This window comes from Staurois parvus, unplaced genomic scaffold, assembly GCF_062004578.1.
Source record: "Staurois parvus isolate SC_StPar_1 unplaced genomic scaffold, SC_StPar_1.0 ptg000860l, whole genome shotgun sequence".
Taxonomy (NCBI): Eukaryota; Metazoa; Chordata; class Amphibia; order Anura; family Ranidae; genus Staurois; species Staurois parvus.
The window spans coordinates 3,707,411-3,725,141 of record NW_028318656.1 but is presented as its reverse complement, the minus strand read 5'-3'; the positions used below and the strand labels follow the sequence as shown (position 1 = coordinate 3,725,141).

General features: G+C 46.3%; 1 protein-coding gene across 2 annotated transcripts in view; it reads right to left on the bottom strand.

Moving 5' to 3' along the window:
• ASXL2 (ASXL transcriptional regulator 2) overlaps positions 1 to 17,731 on the bottom strand; it is a 229,216-nt gene that overhangs the window by 55,011 nt on the left and 156,474 nt on the right. For both annotated transcript variants that reach the window (XM_089655663.1, XM_089655664.1), the window contains one exon: positions 4,528 to 4,663. In XM_089655663.1, the coding sequence (XP_089511789.1) occupies positions 4,528 to 4,663 (136 nt within the window). The remainder of the gene's footprint in view (positions 1 to 4,527; positions 4,664 to 17,731) is intronic.

Here is a 17,731-nt window from a genome sequence, read left to right as displayed (position 1 = left end):
CACCAGAGCCGTCTATCAGTGGTGACCATCAGTGACACCCATCAGTGCCTAGCAGTGCCACCAGTCAGTGCCCATCAGTGCCGCGTCATCAGTGCCTCCTCATCAATTCCCACCAGTGCAGCCTATCAGTGCCGCCTTATCAACGCACATCAATGAACTAGAAAATGTACCTGTTTGCAAAAATATTTAGATTAACTACTTTACAACCGCACTATAGCCGAATGACAGCTACAGTGTGATTGTCCAGTTTTGGAAGGGCGTCATATAACGTCCTCCCAGAACGTACCCTCTGGGGCGTACACCCGGCGTGCAGCCTATCAGTGCCTATCAATGCCACCTCATCAACACACATTAGTGAAGGAGAAAATTTACCTGTTTGCAAAAATTTATAATAGAAAAAATTAAAACTTTTTTTTCAAATTTTATGCTTTTTTTTGTTTATAGCACAAAAAATAAAAAGCTCAATTTGTGTGAAAAAAATGATAAAAATTTCATATGGGTTCAGTGTTGCATGACCGCGCAATTGTCATTCAAAGTGTGACAGCGCTGACAGCTGACAACTGGCCTGGGCAGGAAGGGGGTAAAAGTGCCCGGTAGGCGAGGGGTTAAGGTGACAGAGTTACCCATGTGCCTATACATACAGGGGTATGTCCCTGACACTCCCTGACATAGGGGTATGTCCCTGACACTCAATGACACAGGGGTATGTCCCTGACACTCAATGACACGGGTATGTCCCTGACACTCAATGACACAGGGTATGTCCCTGACACTCAATGACACAGGGGTATGTCCCTGACACTCCCTGACACAGGGTATGTCCCTGACACTGGGTATGTCCCTGACACTCCCTGACACAGGGTATGTCCCTGACACTCCCTGACACAGGGGTATGTCCCTGACACTCAATGACACAGGGGTATGTCCCTGACACTCAATGACACAGGGGTATGTCCCTGACACTCAATGACACAGGGGTATGTCCCTGACACTCAATGACACGGGTATGTCCCTGACACTCAATGACACAGGGTATGTCCCTGACACTCAATGACACAGGGGTATGTCCCTGACACTCCCTGACACAGGGTATGTCCCTGACACTGGGTATGTCCCTGACACTCCCTGACACAGGGTATGTCCCTGACACTCCCTGACACAGGGGTATGTCCCTGACACTCAATGACACAGGGGTATGTCCCTGACACTCAATGACACAGGGGTATGTCCCTGACACTCAATGACACAGGGGTATGTCCCTGACACTCAATGACACAGGGGTATGTCCCTGACACTCAATGACACAGGGGTATGTCCCTGACACTCCCTGACACAGGGGTATGTCCCTGACACTCAATGACACAGGGGTATGTCCCTGACACTCCCTGACACAGGGGTATGTCCCTGACACTCAATGACACAGGGGTATGTCCCTGACACTCAATGACACAGGGGTATGTCGCTGACACTCAATGACACAGGGGTATGTCCCTGACACTCAATGACACAGGGATACGTCTCTGACACTCAATGACACGGGTATGTCCCTGACACTCAATGACACAGGGTATGTCCCTGACACTCCCTGACACAGGGATACGTCCCTGACACTCAATGACACAGGGGTATGTCCCTGACACTCCCTGACACAGGGTATGTCCCTGACACAGGGTATGTCCCTGACACTCAATGACACAGGGTATGTCCCTGACACTCAATGACACAGGGTATGTCCCTGACACTCCCTGACACAGGGGTACGTCCCTGACATTCAATGACACAGGGTATGTCCCTGACACTCAATGACACAGGGGTATGTCCCTGACACTCCCTGACACAGGGTATGTCCCTGACACTCCCTGACACAGGGTATGTCCCTGACACTCCCTGACACAGGGGTATGTCCCTGACACTCAATGACACAGGGATACGTCCCTGACACTCAATGACACGGGTATGTCCCTGACACTCAATGACACAGGGGTATGTCCCTGACACTCAATGACACAGGGATACATCCCTAACACAATGACACGGGTATGTCCCTGACACTCAATGACACAGGGTATGTCCCTGACACTCAATGACACAGGGGTACGTCCCTGACACTCAATGACACAGGGTATGTCCCTGACACTCCCTGACACAGGGGTATGTCCCTGACACTCCCTGACACAGGGGTACATCCCTGACACTCAATGACACAGGGTATGTCCGTGACACAGGGGTACGTCCCTGACACTCAATGACACAGGGGTACGTCCCTGACACTCCATGACACAGGGGTATGTCCCTGACACTCCCTGACACAGGGGTATGTCCCTGACACTCCCTGACACAGGGGTATGTCCCTGACACTCAACGACACAGGGGTATGTCCCTGACACTCAATAACACAGGGGTATGTCCCTGACACTCAATGACACAGGGATACGTCCCTGACACTCAATGACACAGGGATACGTCCCTGACACTCAATGACACAGGGTATGTCCCTGACACTCAATGACACAGGGGTACGTCCCTGACACTCAATGACACAGGGTATGTCCCTGACACTCCCTGACACAGGGGTATGTCCCTGAAACTCCCTGACACAGGGGTATGTCCCTGACACTCCCTGACACAGGGGTATGTCCCCGACACTCCCTGACACAGGGGTATGTCCCCGACACTCCCTGACACAGGGGTACGTCCCTGACACTCCATGACACAGGGGTATATCCCTGACACTCCCTGACACAGGGGTATGTCCCTGACACTCCCTGACACAGGGGTATGTCCCTGACACTCAACGACACAGGGGTATGTCCCTGACACTCAATAACACAGGGGTATGTCCCTGACACTCAATGACACAGGGATACGTCCCTGACACTCAATGACACAGGGATACGTCCCTGACACTCAATGACACGGGTATGTCCCTGACACTCAATGACACAGGGGTATGTCCCTGACACTCAATGACACAGGGATACGTCCCTGACACTCAATGACACAGGGATACGTCCCTGACACTCAATGACACGCTGACACTCAATGACACAGGGGTATGTCCCTGACACTCAATGACACAGGGATACGTCCCTGACACTCAATGACACGGGTATGTCCCTGACACTCAATGACACAGGGGTATGTCCCTGACACTCAATGACACAGGGATACGTCCCTGACACTCAATGACACAGGGATACGTCCCTGACACTCAATGACACGGGTATGTCCCTGACACTCAATGACACGGGTATGTCCCTGACACTCAATGACACAGGGTATGTCCCTGACACTCCCTGACACAGGGGTATGTCCCTGAAACTCCCTGACACAGGGGTATGTCCCTGACACTCCCTGACACAGGGGTATGTCCCCGACACTCCCTGACACAGGGGTATGTCCCTGACACTCCATGACACGGGAATGTCACAGGATTACAGGAGTGCAGTTCGTTTTTTGCACTCCTGTGACCTGTTTTCAGCTAAGAGCAGGCTAAAGCCCACTGTCGGCTTATGTCACAGAGCCGGTCCAGGCTGGGGAAAGATCCTGACTTTACAGTCAGGATCCACCCAGAAGCCTACACTGGCAGCTGGTTCTGCTTCTCAGTGATCTGCTGGGACACTGAGCTAGCTGCTCCCGTCTTCTCAACAGCCCAGTGCTCCAGTCAGGGCTGCTGTTAGTAACCATAGGGCCCCACACAGCCAACCTGACAGGGCCAGCCCACCCCCCCCCCCAGAAAAAACCCCCACAGTCTACTATGATTCAGTTATGAATGAACACAGTGAGTGATCAGTTCTGCTTGTGTTCATTCAGGAAAGATAGGGACAGGTAAACGTGACATTTTTACCAGACCCTTCCCTCTTTCTCCATCCTGAAGGATCCTAATGTGTGCTTGTAGTTGCCTGTAGGAAGCAAAAGAGAGAAGCCGGCAGCACTGCAGGGTGGGGGCACACAGGGGGACATGGGTAGCAGGGGTAAACGTATGGAGTACTGGGCTGGTCATGGATGTGGTGGGGGGCTATTACTGGAACCGATCCCCTGTATGGAGAGGAGAAGAAGCCAGCTTTCAGCTGCTGCAGAGGGAGCTATACAGGGGATCGGTTCCAGTAATTGCCCCCCACACTGTGCTGACTACTCTCCCTGTCCACATACAATTCACCTGCTGGCTAGGACCCTGTACAGAAGGACTGCTGGCACCCCCTTATCCACGGCCCTGCCTCCAGTAAGCACTGGAGGGGCAGAGCAGAGAGATAGTCACGGCTCACTGCTCAGAGCGGAGGGGAGAAGTGAGCAGCAGTGTTTGATTGCTCAGTTCTCGGTGTAAAAATGGCAGAGGACAGTCCAGATCGATGCCGCATCCGCCCAGGTAAGTGTTAAGATTTAATTTTTTTTTTTGGGAAAAGTACGCGGCAGTGTGCGGTTGTGTGTCGGGGATTTCATAAAGCACCTGTCAGTATGCAGGTTCAGGCAGCAGTAGATGAAGTGTCCGGATCAATCCTATCTCTAATCTGAAATCTGTGTACGTACTCTGTGCTGGCGCTGACTTGGACGCCGCGATATTGCTGGTGCTCTTCACGGTTTTCAGTAGAAGGTGCTGGCTGGTTGGGACCGGCATCACAGCCCTGCGTTGCTGCTTCTTCCGCTGCTGTTGTTGTTTTAGGGCCTGCACAAAAGACAACCACAACAACATATATTAAAAGGTTACAGCATTTTCCATACAGCCATATAAAATACAGAGGAGAACATCTACTTGGATGTAAATCTGGTGTGTGCTGATCTTGTACAATGACAGCAGATGCAGTTCTCAGGAACTCAGCCAAACTCCCCAAAAGTGATTTTATAATAATCTGAGCATACAGACCCCCCTTTCCTGAATCCCGCAATACCACCGTGTTGTCTCAGTGATCTGAACTGTGGAAGTAGTAGGAGCACATCAAGTATGTCTCTTATGAAGTTTCTGTTAGCATGGAGAGGCTCTCCAGTGGTGTGCTGACACTTTGGGGCTTGGGGCTCTAGTTGTGTTCTTTAGCATCTTATTAACCACCTACCCTCCGGCCGTTGTATATAAACGGCCAGACGGTGGCAGTGCAGGGTCGGGTGGCCGTTTATAAATGGTCTCCCCGCACCCTGCTTGTGCGCGCTCCCTGGGAGCACGCAGCACCGCGATCCGGTGCCCGCTGTGTCCTCCAGACACAGTGGAACACCGATCATCGTACGGGACCTCTGTGCGAGGTCCCGATCATGTGATCACTGGATTGGCCAATCAGTGATCACATGCAGAGTAGTAAGCAAGAAGTCACTTGTGACATCATTGCTTACTACGTGTGAAATCTGTGAATGATCACAGAGATCACATGGTACAGGGCTATTTACAACAGCCTTGTACCATGTGACAAGTTGTGACCAATCACAGCTCACACAGTATTTCTCAATGGCTGCAGGAATGCAGCCAGAGAGAAGGAGAAATGATTGCTTTTACAGCCTTTATGGGTGTAAAAGCAATCAGTGTAAAAAAACAAAAAAAATAATCTTCACCACCCCCCCCACAAGTAGTTCAGTGTCACCATGGTGACACTGTACTGCTAGGGTGATAGTATGTAAAAAAACAAAAAAAAAAAAACAACAAAACATAAATAATAATATAAAAAAATAAAATAAAAATGTAAAAAAAAAAGTTTAAAAATTATAATTTTTGCTTATAAACTAATTTGTTTTTGTTTTTTTTGTTTTTTTTTTTACTAAAAAGATAACAGAATAAATTTTGGCCAAGATTTATGATGAAATATTATTTATTTGCAAAATTTTATAAGAAAAACACTTTTTTTCAAAATTTTTGGACTTTTTCATTTACATAGCAAAAAAAAAAAATCCCAGTGCTGAATAAATACTATCAAAATAAAGCTTTATCTGTCTCCAAAAAATGCTAAAAAATTCATATGGGTACAGTGTTGCATGACCGCGCAATTGTCCTTCAAAATGTGATAGCGCTGAAAGCTGAAAACTGGCCTGGGCAGGAAGGGGGTAAAAGTGTCCGGACTGGAAGTGGTTAAAGAGGAAATCCTTCTTTTGAGTGGAAGTTCAGCGTGTCATGGTTCACCAGCAATGCTCCAGGTTGGGAGAGGTGTCACTGGAAGTCCAAGGTATCAGAAAGACAAAGAAATGCAAGTTTTTCGTGTTACGGCCGCTTACGTGAAGTGTTCAGCCCAGAACGGAGGGCACAACAATCTGCATCCTGCATGAGGTATAGCCAACTGCCTTTTAGGAACACGTCTGCTGTTACCCCTAGCAACAGCAACATTTTTGGACTTTTTCATTTACATAGCAAAAAAAAAATATCCCAGCGGTGAATAAATACCACCGAAAAAAAGCTTTATCTGTCTCAAAACAAATGCTAAAAAATTCATATGGGTACAGTGTTGCATGACCGCGCAATTGTCATTCAAAGTGTGATAGAACTGAAAGCTGAAAATTGGCCTTGACAGGAAGGGGGTGAAAGTGTCCGGACTGGAAGTGGTTAAGGAAAGGTTCGCTTGCAGAGAACATGCGGGGCCATAAGATGCCAGCTTTACCCTTGACTAGCAAGGAAACCTTCCCCCCTGTCACTGGCTTCACTTTGTTACATAGAGTTGACATGCCCAACTTCACTGCCGAAATCCAGTCTGCATTAATTTATAAACAGTGGCTTAGTGGTTAGCAATTCCTCCTTGCCGCGCTGGAGCCCGTGGTTCCAATTCTATCTAGGACTCTAGCTGCATGGAGTTTGCATGTTCTCCTTGTGCCTATGTGGGTATCCTCCTGGTGCTCTGGCTTCCTCCAACACTCCAGACACATGCTGGCAGGTTGAATTGGCCCTAGAATGTGTCTACATTAATCTCCTAGATTGTAAGCTCCCAGGATCAGGGCCCTCTATTTCCTCTTGTACCAAATTGTATTGTAACTGTAATGTCCGCCTTCATATTGTAAAGCACTGCGCAAACTGTTGGCGCTATATAAATCCTGTATAATAATAATAATAATGTATGTGTGTGAGATAGGGACCTTAGATAGAGTGTAAGACTCCTTGAGATCAAAGACCCCGCCCCCCCCCACAAATACACACGCACGCGCGCACGCACACCCCTTTTCACGCTGTGCAGATTTCGTTCATTATTTTAACATTTATCTGAAGAGAAGAGAGGTACGTCATCTGCATTCCTAACACGCTAGGAAAGGGGGACACCGATGCTTCTCCATAGATACAGTCCTGTGAGCATTGTCACCCTAGAACAGAAGTGTCCTACTAGCAGAATCACCAGGTGAAAGTAAAAGGAAAGAAAAAAGAAAACAAATTCATGCCGACAGCACACTGGTAAATTGCATTACGTTTCATTTTTCAGGCTCCATGTACACGGGACACTTCTGAATGATGGAAACTGACTGCTGGAAAACGTAGGTTAAAAAAAAAGTCTGTTTAGCTGAGTTTGCATACTATGTTTATGTGCGTTTAGAAGCGTTTTGAAAAGATAACCTCAGAGGAGACCCTCCCAAATGCCCAGAAAAACAGTAAAAAATTAATTATTTTGCTGTCCGGAGCCTTTTTTCATCATCAGAAATGCATGCAAAGTGTTTTCCATGTATTCAAATGGACCCGGTACACCAGTACACGGTGCCGGGGCGGCACAGTGGCTTAGTGGATAGCACTTCCTCCTGCCAGTACTGGGGTCGTTGGTTCGAATCCCAACCTGTGCGAGGTCCCAATCATGTGATCACTGATTGGCCAATCAATGATCACATGCAGAGTAGTAAGCAAGATGTCACTTGTGAAAATTAATTTATTTAATTAATGTGACATCATTGCTTACTACGTGTGAAATCACCAGCCTGGAGTTTGCATGTTCTCCCTGTGCCTGTGTAGGTTTCCTCCCACACTTCAAAGACATGCTGGTAGGTTAATTGGGTCCTATCTAAAAAAATTGTCCCTAGTATGTGTATGTATGAATGTGAGTTAGGGAACTTAGATTGTACACCCCTTGAGGGTTAGGGACCTTAGATTGTACACCCCTTGAGGGTTAGGGAACTTAGATTGTACACCCCTTGAGGGTTAGGGACCTTAGATTGTACGCCCCTTGAGGGTTAGGGATCTTAGATTGTCCGCCCCTTGAGGGTTAGGGACCTTAGATTGTACGCCCCTTGAGGGTTAGGGACTGATGTGAATGTACAAAATATATGTAAAGTGCTGCGTAAATTGAAGGCGCTATATAAGTACCTGTAATAAATAAAACTATTTCAGACATTTTGAGAGGAATAGAGAGAGCAGAAGCAGAGAGAGCAGTATGTGTTGAGATGACCTGTCTTTTCTGGTTGTATTCACTATGGATCCCATCATGAGCATAATGTGGCACGTTCTACCATTTATTCCTTCACGCCAAACCTGGAACTGACTGCGCTGGTGTACCGGGTCCATTTGAATACCTGGAACTGACTGCGCTGGTGTACCGGGTCCATTTGAATACCTGGAACTGACTGCGCTGGTGTACCGGGTCCATTTGAATACCTGGAACTGACTGCGCTGGTGTACCGAGTCCATTTGAATACCTGGAACTGACTGCGCTGGTGTACCGGGTCCATTTGAATACATGGAAAACGCTTTGCATGCATTTCTGATGATGGGGAAAAAAAGCTCTGGACAGCATCTGGACATGGATCAGTTGAAAAACGCTTCTAAATGCGGTTAATCGCGTTTACACGCATTTACAAGCATTTGGAACTCTGGTAAAATCTACTTCTGAACGCAAGTTTGGTGCGTTAAAAAAAAAACCACTGTAAACTCAACTGTCTGTAAACGACTATGTGTACATGGACACATAGGAGAACATTAGGGAGAGTTCAGGGGCTGCTGAAAAAATCGCTCAACAGCTCCTCAACATCCGTTTATCAGCTGCAGTGTACATGAACCCTAAAAGGAAAGAAAGAAAAAAGAAAACTAATTCATGACGACAGCACACTGGTAATATGCATTAACCAATTCAATACCGGGCACTTTTACCCCCTTCCTGCCCAGGCCAGTTTTCATGTTTCAGCGCTCTCACACTTTGAATGACAATTGCGCGGTCATACAACATTGTACCCAAACTAAAATTTTATCATTTTCTTCACACAACTAGAGCTTTCTTTTGGTGGTATTTAATCACCGCCGGGGTTTTTATTTTTTGCTAAATTAACAAAAAAAGACCAAACATTTTGAAAAAAAAACACGTTTTTCTTTGTTTCTGTTATAAAAGTTTACAAATAAATAATTGTTCTTCATAAATTTAGGCCGAGATGTATTCTGCTACATGTCTTTGGTGAAAATAACCCAAATTAGGATGTATTATTTAGTCTGTAGGAATGTTATAGAGTTCACAAACTATGGTATAGATCTGAATATTGATCAGTCCTGAAGTACTGACAGCCAATCTAATTTCTTGAGGTCCAAGAATGTCAGCACAGTACAGATATCCCCCAAATGTCAGGACAGTACAGATATCCCCCAAATGTCAGAACAGTACAGATATCCCCCAAATGTCAGGACAGTACAGATATCCCCCAAATGTCAGAACAGTACAGATATCCCCCAAATGTCAGGACAGTACAGATATCCCCCAAATGTCAGGACAGTACAGATATCCCCCAAATGTCAGAACAGTACAGATATCCCCCAAATGTCAGGGCGGTACAGATATCCCCCAAATGTCAGAACAGTACAGATATCCTCCAAATGTAAGGACGGTACAGATATTCCCCAAATGTCAGAACAGTACAGATATCCCCCAAATGTCAGGACGGTACAGATATCCCCCAAATATCAGAACAGTACAGATATCCCCCAAATGTCAGAACAGTACAGATATCCCCCAAATGCCAGGACAGTACAGATATCCCCCATATGTCAGAACAGTACAGATATCCCCCAAATGTCAGAACAGTACAGATATCCCCCAAATGTCAGAACAGTACAGATATCCCCCAAATGTCAGGACAGTACAGATATCCCCCAAATGTCAGGACAGTACAGATATCCCCCAAATATCAGAACAGTACAGATATCCCCCAAATGTCAGAACAGTACAGATATCCCCCAAATGTCAGGACAGTACAGATATCCCCCAAATGTCAGGACAGTACAGATATCCCCCAAATGTCAGGACAGTACAGATATCCCCCAAATGTCAGGACAGTACAGATATCCCCCAAATGTCAGAACAGTACAGATATCCCGCAAATGTCAGAACAGTACAGATATCCCCCAAATGTCAGAACAGTACAGATATCCCCCAAATGTCAGGACAGTACAGATATCTCCAAATGACCCCTTTTTGCAGAGTAGACAGTCTGACGTACTTCATAAGAGGCATGGCGAGTTTTTTGAAGTTGTATTTTTTTTGTCATAATTTTTCGGAAAATGAAAAATTAAAAAATTTAGTTTCACTATATTTTTTTTTACATACTGTCACCAGTGCAGTACAGCGTCATCATATAACTGGCATGGCGGTGAACAGGGACACTGACTGGTGACAGTATGAAAAAAATATATATATATATTTTTTTTTTATTACTTTTTTTTAAGATTTTTTTTTCATATTTCACTATGACCAAAGTAGTATAATGTTACCATAGTAACATTGTACTGCTTTGGGGAAGTGATCAGTATTTTTTTTTTTTTACACAATTTGCTTATAGCAAAGAATTACTTTGCTATAAGCAAGCATTTACCTGAATGACATCGATTCATTCAGGGTTTTTTTTTTTGTGCTTAGCTGTGATTTGGCCACAGCTAATCACATGACATGTGCATGTGATTAGCAGTGACCATTCACAGCTAGACACTAGTATACAATGGATGGCATGAATGAAGCCATCCATTGTATGCAACTGTCATGTGACCTGCTTTGATTGGTCACAGCAGGTCACATGGTACCGGCAACGGGGGCCGATACTCAAATCTGTCATCGGCCGTGTCCGAGGTACACCGCCGGTGACAGATTGCGCGGCTCTGCAGGAGCGCAATCTGCGCATGTGCGGGAGGACGCCATATGGCGTACACCCAGAACGCTGATGACATTTGCCGGCCGCCATTCAGCCATAGGGCGGGCGGCAAATGGTTAAGCTTCATTTTTCAGGCTCCATTTACACGGGACGTTTGGAAAACTCTTCTGAACGATGGAAACTGACTGCTGGAAAACGTAGGTTAAAAAAAGTCTGTTTAGCCACGTTTGCATAACGCGTTTATGTGCGTTTGCAAGCATTTTTAAAGATAACATCAGGAGAACCTCCCAAAATGCAAAGAATGCACTGAAAAACTGTAAAAAATGAACTATTTCAGACATTTTGAGAGAAATAGAGAGAGCAGAAGCAGAGAGTACAGTATGTGTTGAGATTAGCTGTCATTTTTTTTGTGGTGTTTGGATGTGTTCTGGCTCATTTCTATGCAGAAATGATTGCAGCAGTGTCTAACATATTTTCTTTCATGTGAAACCTCAAAGTAGTAGCGGGAAAACGCTTTGCATGCATTTTTCATATAATGAAAAAAGGCTCTGGACAGCATCTGGAAATGGAAGAGTTAAAAAAAAATTCCAAACGCTTATAAACGCGGTTAGCCGCGCTTACACACGTTTGAAACTCTGATAAAATCTACTCCTGAACGCAAGTTTGGTGCGTTCAAAAACGAGTGTAAACTCAACTGCCTGTAAATGACGGTGTACATGGACACATAGGAGAACATTAGGGAGAGTTCAGGGGCTGCTGAAAAAAAAAAACGCTGAACAGATCCTAAACGTCAGTTTATCAGCTGCAGTGTACATGGAGCCTTACTCTTGGGTTTCAGAACACTTCGTTCACATCCGTGTGTATCCCAGCAGCAAAAGTCTGTCTTCTACAGCAGGGAAACTGCAGCACACGCAATGCTATCATACCAATAAATCACATCCCATTCATATATTTGCACCAGGGGCGGACTGACAACTCATGGGGCCCCCCGGGCAATAGGGGGATCATGGGGCCCCTGTGTCCTTGCCCACACTCAAAAAAGCCTATAAAAAAGGGCATTTTATGGGGCCCCCTAGTGACCCCGGGCCCTCGGGCAGTGCCCGAGTGACTGGTCAGTCCGCCCCTGCTTTGCAGTAGAATGGGTTACAGAAGAACACAAACTGCATTAACCTGCAATCTTGCATTATGGAAGTAAAAAGAATTTGATGATTCCAGAACAGCACTCTGCTACCACCTGCTGTACAGAAATCAGTATGCAGTCTGAAATATTAGCACATCACTTCTATACAGAGTCAACCATCCAGGAGATTCATAAATACACACAAATACCCTTAATAATCTATATTTGCCTGAAAACATTTTAGGGAAGAGATTAACCACTTGCCCTAAAGAGAATTTGCCCCCCTTCTTGACCAGGCCATTTTTTTGCGATTTGGTGCTACGTTACTTTAACTGACAATTGCGCGGTCATGCAATACTGCAAGTAAATGAATTTTATGTCATTTTTTCCCCACAAACAGAGCTTTCTTTCGGTGGTATTTGATCACCTCTTCTGTTTTTATTTTTTGCGCTATAAACAAAAAAAAGACCAAGAATTTTGAAAAAAAAATATTTTTGACTTTTTGCTACAAAACATATCCAGCAAAAAAAAATTAAAAATCAAATTTCGTAATAAATTTAGGCCAAAATGTATTCTGCAACATGTCTTTGCTAAAAAAAAATCTCAATACATGTAAATTAATTGGTTTATGTGAAAGTTATAGCGTCTACAAATGGCGGTATATGCAGTGCGGCAAAAAAGTATTTAGTCAGCCACCAATTGGGCAAGTTCTCCCATTTAAAAAGATGAGAGAGGCCTGTAATTGGCATCATAGGTAGACCTCAACTATGAGAGACAAAATGAGAAAACAAATCCAGACAATCACATTGGCTGATTTGGAAAGAATTTATTTGCAAATTATGGTGGACAATAAGTATTTGGTCACCTACAAACAAGGAAGATTTCTGGCTCTCACAGACCTGTACCTTCTTCTTTAACCCCTTCCTTACCAGGCCAATTTTCAGCTTTCAGCGCTGCCGCACTTTGATTGACAATTGCGCGGTCATGCAACATTGTACCCATATGAAATTTTGATCATTTTTTTCTCACAAATAGAGCTTTCTTTTGGTGGTATTTAATCGCCACTGGGCGCTTTACTTTTTGCGCTATAAATTAAAAAAGTGCAAAAAATTTGAAAAAAAAAAAAAATTATTTGTATCTTTTATAAAATTTTTCAAACAGGTATTTTTTCTCCTTCACTGATTTGTGTTGATGAGGCGGCACTGATGGGCACTGATAGGCGGCACTGATGGGCACTGATAGGCAGCACTAAAGGGCACTGATAGGCAGTACTAATGAGGTGGCACGGATAGGCGGCACTGATATGCAGCACTGATAGGCGGCACTGATGATGGGTAGTGATAGACGGCACTGACTGGCATCACTTCTGGGCACTGACTGGCGGCACTGACTGGCACAACCCCTGGGCACTGACTGGTGGCACTGACTGGCAGCACTGCTGGGCTGCACTGGTGGGTGGCACTGGTGGGCAGCACTGGTGGGTGGGCACAGGTGGGTGGCACTGGTGGGCACAGGTGGGTGGCACTGGTGGGCACAGGTGGGTGGGCACAGGTGGGTGGCACTGCTGGGCACATGTAGGTGGCACTTCTGGGCACAGGTAGGTGGCACTGCAGAGTGGCACAGGTGGGTGCAGTGCTGGGCACAGGTGGGGGCACTGCTGGGCACAGGTGGGGGCACTGCTGGGAGCAGGTGGGCGGGGCTAGTGGGCGCACTGCTGGGCGGAACTTGCGGGTGTCACTGCTGGGCACCGATCATCAGGGCACTGATCATCAGTGCCCTGATGATCGGTGCCGATCCCCGCTCTGACAACTGCCGGTTCTCGGCAGTACTTTCCTCACGATCTGACAGCGTGAGGAAAGTGCAGCCGAGAACCGGCACTTGCATTTCCCTGTGATCAGCGTGTCATTGGACACCGCTGATCACGTGGTAAAAGGCCGGTGGGATCGGCCTTTCACCACATCACGTGATCAGCTGTGTCTGTAGGACACAGCGATCACGGAGATCGCCGGGTGCGCGCCCCCTGGGGCGCGCAGGAGAGCGCGTTCTGGGAGGACGTCATATGACGTCCACTCAGAACTGGCCGGCCGCGGTGAAGCCGTCATTCGGCTATGCGCGGTCGGCAAGAGGTTAAGAGGCTCCTCTGTCCTGCACTCATTACCTGTATCAATGGCACCTGTTTGAACTTGTTATCAGTATAAAAGACACCTGTCCACAACCTCAAACAGTCACACTCCAAACTCCACTATGGTGAAGACCAAAGAGCTGTCGAAGGACACCAGAAACAAAATTGTAGACCTGCACCAGGCTGGGAAAACTGAATCTGCAATAGGCAAGCAGCTTGGTGTGAACAAATCAACTGTGGGAGCAATAATTAGAAAATGGAAGACATACAAGACCACTGATAATCTCCCTCGATCTGGGGCTCCACGCAACATCTCACCCCGTGGGGTCAAAATGATCACAAGAACGGTGAGCAAAAATCCCAGGACCAGACGGAGGACCTAGTGAATGACCTGCAGAGAGCTGGGACCAACGTAACAAAGGCTACCATCAGTAACACACTACGCCGCCAGGGACTCAGATCCTGCAGTGCCAGACGTGTCCCCCTGCTTAAGCCAGTACATGTCCGGGCCCATCTGAAGTTTGCTAGAGAGCATTTGGATGATCCAGAAGAGGATTGGGAGAATGTCATATGGTCAGATGAAACCAAAATAGAACTGTTTGGTAGAAACACAACTCGTCGTGTTTGGAGGAGAGAGAATGCTGAGTTGCATCCAAAGAACACCATACCTACTGTGAAGCATGGGGGTGGCAACATCATGCTTTGGGGCTGTTTCTCCGCAAAGGGACCAGGACGACTGATCCATGTACAGGACAGAATGAATGGGGCCATGTATTGTGAGATTTTGAGTGCAAACCTCCTTCCATCAGCAAGGGCATTGAAGATGAAACGTGGCTGGGTCTTCCAACATGACAATGATCCCAAACATACCGCCCGGGCAACGAAGGAGTGGCTTCATAAGAAGCATTTCAAGGTCCTGGAGTGGCCTAGCCAGTGTGCAGATCTCAACCCCATAGAAAACCTTTGGAGGGAGTTGAAAGTCCGTGTTGCCCAGCGACAGCCCCAAAACATCACTGCTCTAGAGGAGATCTGCATGGAGGTTGGGCCAACATACCAGCAACAGTGTGTGCCAGCCTTGTGAAGACTTACAGGAAACGTTTGACCTCTGTCATTGCCAACAAAGGATATATAACAAAGTATTGAGATGAACTTTTCATATTCACCAAATACTTATTTTCCACCATAATTTGCAAATAAATTCTTTCCAAATCAGCCAATGTGATTGTCTGGATTTGTTTTCTCATTTTGTCTCTCATAGTTGAGGTCTACCTATGATGCCAATTACAGGCCTCTCTCATCTTTTTAAGTGGGAGAACTTGCACAATTGGTGGCTGACTAAATACTTTTTTGCCCCACTGTATACTGGGATTATATTTTTGTTATACTAGTAATGGTGGTGATCAGCGACTTACAGTGGGACTGCGGTGGGCATTCTGACACTGGGGGAGGAACTGACTGTCATTGACATCCCAATGACACTAATACAGTGATCAGTGCTAAGCACAGTGGCTAAATGGTTAGCACTTCTGCCTGGCAGTACTAGGGTCATTGGTTTGAAACGCAACCACGACACCACCTGCCTGGAGTTTTCATGTTCTCCCTGTGCCTGTGTGGGTTTCCTCCGGGTACTCTGGTTTCCTCCCACACTCCAAAGACATGCTCGTAAGTGAATTGGCTCCTGTCTAAATTGTCCCTAATATGTATATGTATGAATGTGAGTTAGGGACCTTAGATTGTACGCCCCTTGAGGGTTAGGGACTGATGTGAATGTACAATATATATGTAAAGTGCTGTGTAAATTGGTGGCGACATAAATTAAAAAATAAAATAAAAAGCACTGACACTGTACTAATGGCACTGGACAGGAGGGGTTAATATCTGGGGCAATCAAAGGGTTAACTGTGTGCATTTTACTATGTGTGCTGTGTTGTGTTTTACTAGAGAGGCATACTGCTTTGTATCTCTCTCCCATTCTGTGCGCGCAGCGCGGCGCTTGGCCGTGCACTGTGTCCCTCGGACACAGCGGATCACCGATCACGGAAAGAACTGAAGATGTCGGCTCAGTCATGTGATCAGCTGTGTCCAATCACATGTAAACAGGGAAATGCCGGTTATCGGCATCTCTCCTCTCGAGCTGTCACGCTGACAGCTCGTGAGGAGAGGAGAGCCGGTAATTGACTTTCCGCGGAGGGGACATGTACACTGATCATCAGGGCACTGATGGTCAGTGTGCCCTGATGATCAGTGTAGTCCCAGCATTGCCACCTGTCAGTGTCCATCAGTGCCTTGTGTCAGTGGTCATCAGTGCCTCGTGCCAGTGTCCATCAGTGCCACATCAGTGCCACATCAGTGCCACATATCAGTGCCTACCAGTGCACATCAATGCCACATATCAGTGCCTACCAGTGCACATCAATGCCACATATCAGTGCCTACCAGTACACATCAATGCAACATTTCAGTGCCTACCAGTGCACATCAATGCCACATATCAGTGCCCATCTGAGCTGCCTTTCAGTGCCACCCATCAGTGCCAGTCAGTGCCACCTATCAATGCCAATCAATGCCACCTACCAGTGCCGCCTATCAGTGCCATGTATCAGTGCCGCTTTTCACTGCCCATCAGTGCTGCCTGTCAATGCCCATCAGTGCCACCTACCAGTGCCGCCTCATCAGTGACCATCAGTGCCACCTATCAGTGTCCATCAGTGCAGCCTCATTAGCGCACCTCAGTGAAGGAGAAAAATCACTTATTTACAAAATTTTATAACAAAAACTAAGAAAAAACTTTTTTTTTTCAAAATTTTCAGTGATTTTTGGTTTGTTTAAGAAAAAATAAAAAATCCAGAGGTGATTAAATACCACCAAAAGAAAGCTCTGTCTGTCACAAAAAATGATAAAAATTTCATATGGGTACAGTGTTGCATGACCGCGCAATTGTCATTCAAAGTGTGACAGCGCTGAAAGCTGGAAATTGGCCTGGACAGGAAGGGGGTACAAATGCCCTGTAGGAAAGGGGATAATACAATTCGGTACTGGGACTAACGGTTTTATCACCCGGTGCTATGAGATGATCCCTTTTCACATACCTGGATGGTAATCCATGTAAAGCTAAACAAAGTTGGGAGCGGGATGTCAGTGCCTTAGAGCAGTGGTTCTCAACCTTCCTAATGCCGCGACCCTTTAATACAGTTCCTCATGTTGTGGTGACCCCCAACCATAAAATTATTTACCCAGTAATTATAATTCATGAAGTGTCATTTTACCTCCAATACTGCTGCTTTCAACACAGTAGCTGCTTTCAACACAGTAGCTGCTTTCAACACAGTAGCTGCTTTCAACACAGTAGCTGCTTTCAACACAGCAGCTGCTTTCAACACAGTAGCTGTTTTCAACACAGCAGCTGCTTTCAACACAGCAGCTGCTTTCTACACAGTAGCTGCTCTTTACACATCGGAAATATGTGTTTTCCGATGGTCTTAGGG